Source organism: Callorhinchus milii, unplaced genomic scaffold, assembly GCF_018977255.1.
Source record: "Callorhinchus milii isolate IMCB2004 unplaced genomic scaffold, IMCB_Cmil_1.0 Scaffold13, whole genome shotgun sequence".
NCBI classification, from domain to species: Eukaryota; Metazoa; Chordata; class Chondrichthyes; order Chimaeriformes; family Callorhinchidae; genus Callorhinchus; species Callorhinchus milii.
Window position 1 is genome coordinate 6,042,538 of NW_024704754.1, and position 6,516 is coordinate 6,049,053.

A 6,516-nucleotide genomic window follows, 5' to 3' on the forward strand; every position below is an offset into this window, starting at 1 on the left:
AGCGAACAGTACACTTATGGAACAGGCTCCCTAGGGAAACAGTGAAAGCAGAAAATGTCATTTGTTTCAAGAACAAATTAGATAAATTTCTGCTCAAAAATAATATCTTGGGATACAGTGTATAGTTTGGGACACAACATGTCAAGCGACTGCCAGGATGGTGGAAGGCAAACTAGATGCCCTTGGTCTTCTTTTGCCTCACAAAATCTTCTCTTCTTATGTAACTCCCTTCTAAACTCCAATGACAATCATTTATTTCCTTTAGTTTTGGACTCACCGACAAGTAGATGCAACCTATCAATGATCACCTCATTCCATCCTTTCATATCCTTAAACAACTCAATTTATTGGATATACATTATTTTTCACACCAGAACCAACTTTGCAATCAATTGATAAATCAGAATCAAAATTAATGTTTAAATATTAAGATATTGTTCAAATACTGATATTTACTATGAATACTAATAGGCAGAAATCGACATCTTGTTTAGAAAGGGTTGTGACATCAAAATACGAGGCGTAACCAAATGACTAATTGACACCAACTGTGTGAGGAAGATTAATTAGCACACATAGCTGAAAGCAAAATACCTACTGGTGATCATTTAGCTCTCCAATACTTCCGGACCAGAATGACCTCAAAGACAACGCTCACAAGGTCTGGCCTCCTCACCATTTCCCAAAACACATTTAATTCAAAAAAACAAGCGTGTGTCAGCCTGGCGCAGTTGTAGTGCTCTCGCCTCTGAGTCAGAAGGTTGTGGGTTCAAGCCCCACGTCAGGACTTGGAATCACATGGTCTAAGCTGATGCTCCAATGCCGTGCTGAACGTGTGTTACATTGTCGGAGGTGCCATCCTTTGGATAAGAAGTTAAACCGAGGTCCCATCTGCCTGTTCGGGTGGACTTTAAAGATCGCACGGCACTATCTGAAAAGAGAAGGGAGTTTCTCTCTTCTCGTGTCCTAGACAACAATCCCCCAGATAAAAATTGTCACTCACTCCAAGGATGTTTGTGGGACACTGATGTGCGCAATTGGCTGCTGCCTTTCGCCCACAAAACAGTCAATTTACTTTGCAGTATATTCTGTGGAGCGTTTAGGGACGTCTCAATGACGTGATAAGGCGTTATATCAAATCCAAGGATTATTATTAACAAACTTTGCTCATTATCGCTGCACTCCCATTCAGCTAAATGCAATGCCAACCCATCACCAGGCTTAAGAATATGCCATCCACACATGGAAATTTCCCTGTACCCGCAATGGAATGCGCACTTTTTCCCTGGTTTACCTAATTCCAGGGGGCATTAGGCACAGGTTGACGAGACCACAAGAGGCTTGGGGGAGTGTGTTGTGATAACTGATGAATTTCAACCATCTTAAAAAAACTGCAGAGCATGACACCAAATTTGGAATCAGTTGATAAATTTGTCCCGCTACAACCAGCACTGAAGCATATAATCTCACATCAATCAGTAATCATAACTCCATGAATGTATTTGAGAATACAAGAGGATGAAATCGGTACATCTGCATCAGGAGCAAGTGTTGCACAAGAAGGTGAGGTCCCACACAACAAATCCAAAAGCAATGATGTACGTTGCACAAGGAATTTCGAGTCTCCTTGGTTCTCTGACGAATGTCCAACCTTTCATGTGATGTGACTCGAGCCTCTACGCAAGAAAAAAAGTTTTTGTCTTCAAAACCGTTCAATTAATTACAACCCCCGTACCAAAATGGGTCACCCTACACAAGGAGATGAGTTTTCGAGGAAATTAATGTGGTGTGTGTGAGAAATATCAGTATCTTAACTCTCTCAAAGGCATTAACTCCATCCATTTCAGGCCATAGGTACCCAGTTGAATGACAATGTTAAAACATGGCCTTGGTGGATTGCAATTGATATAGGCTCGTAACAACAACCTTAGAGACAACCATTTAGGTCAATCTGAATATCTCTGCTCTAATTTTTCTTAACTTGGATCTTAAAACAGCAATACCTAAAAAGGTAAAATGCAAGAATCACATGTTTTGAGGGCTGGTTTTCTCATCATCAGCCGCAGATGCAGAAACCAGCAATGGAGACTAATGGATTTCTCTGGATGTACAGTACATATCCACCACAGATTAACACACAGACTGGAGAACACAACACTCACGAAGGGATTCTTTCCCTCTGTTTCCCCCAACACTCCAATCTGATCAAATTTTTAAAAATTTAGAAACCGGACTGAAAACACAGCCTTTCCTCTTGGAGGTGTGACACATTGCAACAAAACAGCCTCCAACAGGCAATGGAACCAATTTAAGAGAGACATTTAATAAGATTATTTGCACAAATGTGTGTGTGTGAGTATGTGGGGGTTGGTGTGGGGTTTTGGTGGGTGGTGTTAATAATGCCTTTGGATGGATTCTTTCCACCTCCCTCACCTCCCCACACACATTCCAACCATTTACTGCTAATTCAGTCTGAACACCCGTGGATGGATAGGAAGCAACATTGCACAAACACTGGTGGTCTGTTTACCCTTGTTTTCGCCCTGCAGAACTATAAACAGCAATAGAGAAGGGATTGGGGGGAACAGATGTACGCAGTCTTCTTTATTAAGCTGGTATGATATGCCTCCAAATAGCCTTGCAGTGAAATAACGCTTACAAAGTGCCAGTCAAGGGGGAATATAATGCACTCTATTTAATGCAACACAAAAATAACTTGCAACATGTTCAGATCTCCCCACTTTACTGGGAATTACACACACACACAAATAGAAGAGAAAGGAGCATTTTTTTCTCAGACTTACTTTGACGCTGTTGATTTATTCCAAAATACAGGATGTACAGTATTTGAGACGCATTTTAAACCGGGCTTCAAAGTATTAAGATGCGTGGGGGGAGCACACACACACACACACATACAAAACACAAATGGGGTAAAGTTTTCACACACGTTTTGCAACAATAATATTAATATCAAAGGGGGGGGGACAGATATTAAGGGGAAAACGCCCAGCAAAAAAATTAAAAAGCTCTCCCTGGTTTTATTACAGCATCAATAAGCGTTTAATCCTGTTATAGGGAAGGGAGGGAGAAACGGTTTTATCAAGGCTGAAGGTTGGGACAACCTACAGAGCACTTTGCAGGGAGATCAGGGCTTTAATAATGCAGAATAAACGCGTAAAACAGACACATACATACACACACACACACAGGCAAAGAACTGAGGTGCATTATCAATACAGGAGACAACGAGAGAGAGAGAAAATGCAACATCAAGAGAAGAGTGTGAGAGAGAAAATGCATTATCAATATAGGAGATAGAGAAAGAAAATGCATTTAAATACAGGAGAGAAACAGAGAGAGAGATAAAATATGTATCATTAGTATAAGAGAGAGAGGGGGAAAGCATTGTCTGTACAGGAGAGAGAGAGAGAAATGCATTATAAATACAGAAAGAAAGAGCAAAATGCATATCAGGACAGAAGGGAGAGAGAGAGGGAAATGCATTATCAATTCAAGAAAGATAGAAAGAGAAAGACAGAGAGAGGGAGGAATGCATTATAAATACGAGAGAAAGACGGAGAGAGAAGAATGCATTGTCAATACAGGAGAGATGGAGAGAGAGAGGGAGATCGTGTGTGGGAGAGAGAGAAAAGGGCATTATAAATACATGAGAGAGAGAGAGAGTGACATACACACATACAGAAACTTACCGCAATTCTGACACAGGATTTTCTCCACATCCTTTTTCAGGTTCTTCCCACTGGAGGAGTCGAGAGGGGCGAAGGAGGTCTTGAAGACCAAAGGCTGGTCGGTGAGGTTCATGAAAAAGATGTATTTCTGGTTTTTCTTCACTTGGACACACGGTGCCTCGGAGCCAAAATCCCCGATGGTGATGAGCTGATTCCTCTGGAGTCCAGCGCTGTTGACTGGCCACACATCCAACACCTTGACGCTAACGCTGTAGGGCTCACTGCCGTTGTGGTGATGGTGGTTGTGTTGACTATTGCTGTTCTTATCCGTAGGGCTGTTGTTGTTGGGGATGGACATAGACTGCACTTTGCCTTCGATGACCACTGCCGACCTGTGGGCTTGGTCCTGCCAGGACTGGGGGCTGGGAGACGGGTAGCAAGCCAGAGAGACCCCGGTGATGAGCAACATGGTGAGTTGGGCAGCATCAACGAGCCTTCTCATCATCATCCTCCTCATCCTTGTTGTTGCTGCTGCTGTTGGTGCTGGTGGTGTTGGGGAGCCTGTGGGTTGGGGTTTGGCTTGATGTTGGCCAGTTGGGAGACACAGTGGATGCACAGTAAATGGCTCTGCGCTGAGCGAGAGGAGACCTTGCGTAAGTGTCCATGGCATTTGCAGGTTTGCATTGGGAGGAGATGTGTGTGTGTGTGTGTGTGAGGGGGGGGGGGGGGGGGGGAGGGGGGGGGGAGGGGAGGGGGGGGTGAATTAATACAAAATACCTCCTCTCGGAAGCGGAAAAGGCGTTGCTCCTACTTGTCTATCTCTGGGCATTGTCACTGCAACCGCTTTTTGCTCAACACACACTCAGTCGCCCCAAAAATAATGCGCTTTTTTTTTCGCGAGTGGTACCAATTTCAGCAAAATGCGCTTCGTGGGCATTCGCTGCTCTCTCAGCCCCAGCGCCTCGCCCACCACAGCGCATTATTCTCATCAGCGCATTATCTATTCCCTCCCCCCCCACCCCCCACCCAAAGCTCCCCCACCCCCACCAACGATTCCATATTAGCCCAATTTCCTCCCCTTCCTCCCTCCAAGAAAAAAACCGACGCTGGTACCCAAAAATGCTGTCGCTATAGCAACTGCATCAACTCCCAACTGCTTACTTACTTTCTCTCGATTTTGCGACGTTCGTTGCAATTGAAATGCGCATCGCTCTCTTTCTTGGAGGGAGGGAGAGGTAAAAAATCAATGCAATTTTTTTTATTGCATACTTGTTTGTCCTGATTCTGGGGGTGTGGGGGGGGGTGGGTGTGGGTGAGTGGGTGGGGTGGGGGGTGAGTGGGTGGGGGGGGGGTGGGTGAGTTGGTTAGGGGGGTGGGTGAGTGGGTGTGGGTGAGTGGGTGGGGGGGGGGTGGGGGTGGATGAGTGGTGTGGGGGGGGGTGGAGGGACGTTTAGGAAGCTGTAGATTTGGTGTGGAGACACATCCAGATGTGTGTGTGTGTGTGAGAGAGAGGGGAGTGAGAGATGTAGTTGGCAGATAACGTGTTAACTGGTAGGTTTCTGTGGGTGATGGAGAGGTCCTTACAGCAAATCCTCTCTCAGCCCCAGAGCCCGCAATGTCCTCATACCTTTTCCATAGTTAAACGAATGCTGCTTTTTCTCTCTCTCTCTTCTCCAGCGGATTTTGCTGCCCTATTCGATTCGATTGAATCACATTCGCTTCTCAGCCCCCAATGCATTCAGATCACATCCACGCCTTGGCGACAGGCTGTCCTCTGGGTGTATTCATGTGTGTGTGTGTGTGAGGAGCTGATTTCTTCTCCACCTACTTCTGTCTGTATCGAATATATATCATATAAAAGATATGATTATTATTTTTCATTATTATTTCTGTCTGTACAGTATATAGTATTATAATAATATTCTAATAACGTTGGAGGGGGTGGTGGTGGTTGGGGGGTGGGGGGGGGGGGGGGGGTAACACCAGCAAATCATCCCTTTGTCTGAGTCAAAAAATAAAGGTGGAAAGATGTTTTCTTTCCACTTTAACCTTTCAGATTGTTTGATGCGATGCGTGTGTGTGTGTGTGTGTGTGTGCATTCACTAAATGCAGGGCTTTTTATTAATTACAGATAGCATTTATTTACTTACATGTGTGCTGTTTGAAGTGCCACACACACATGACAGAGAATGTGTGTGATAGGTTAAATAGTTGTGACAAATGCATAGGACCAGTTTTAGTTCAACTCACAGCGACTTCTAGTGGTTGCACAGGAGAGTCCAGAGACTATGTGCTTTGCAATTTCAGAGTACAATCCTAGAATCCTAAAAAAATCCATAGATCACCCCCCACCTCACTCCCCCCACCACCACCACCACCACCACCCACGCCTTTCGTCAAATGTTGTTGTTTGTGACAGAGGGAGATGGATGAATATTAGGGCATTGTGTGTTTTTGAGAGGAAACTGTTAAAATATCTCTGCTTTCCCATCCAAAGTGTCAGTGGTAAATCCTAATGGGCTCTCACAGCACAGTCGTAAAACTCAATGTGAGACTCCAATGTTTCATATTATCGATCAGCTGAAAAAAGCCTGGCCAAAATTTTCAAGAGTTTGGCCACATTCAGCTCTGCCTTGGCAAGCTCAAACAACAACAGCTCATATTTATACAGCGCCTTTCAAGTCGGGAGGACGTCCCAACACACTGGACAGTCAAGGATTTGCACCCAAGCAGGCCATTGAGATCAGGAGGGGTGAAGGACAGGGAAGGCAAGGGTAAGAGGGTTTCCAAAGGTGCGGTCGAAGAGGAAAGTTTTGAGACAGGC

The 6,516-nt window shown here is 44.7% G+C and overlaps 1 protein-coding gene across 1 annotated transcript in view; it reads right to left on the reverse strand.

Annotated features, from left to right (window-relative positions):
- Positions 1 to 4,400, reverse strand: part of LOC121850040 (pro-neuregulin-2, membrane-bound isoform-like) — a 50,720-nt gene extending 46,320 nt beyond the window's left edge. Inside the window, exon 1 of the mRNA XM_042339992.1 lies at positions 3,714 to 4,400. Within this exon, the coding sequence (XP_042195926.1) occupies positions 3,714 to 4,362 (649 nt within the window). The 5' untranslated portion in view covers positions 4,363 to 4,400. The remainder of the gene's footprint in view (positions 1 to 3,713) is intronic.
- Positions 4,401 to 6,516: the final 2,116 nt, after the last annotated feature.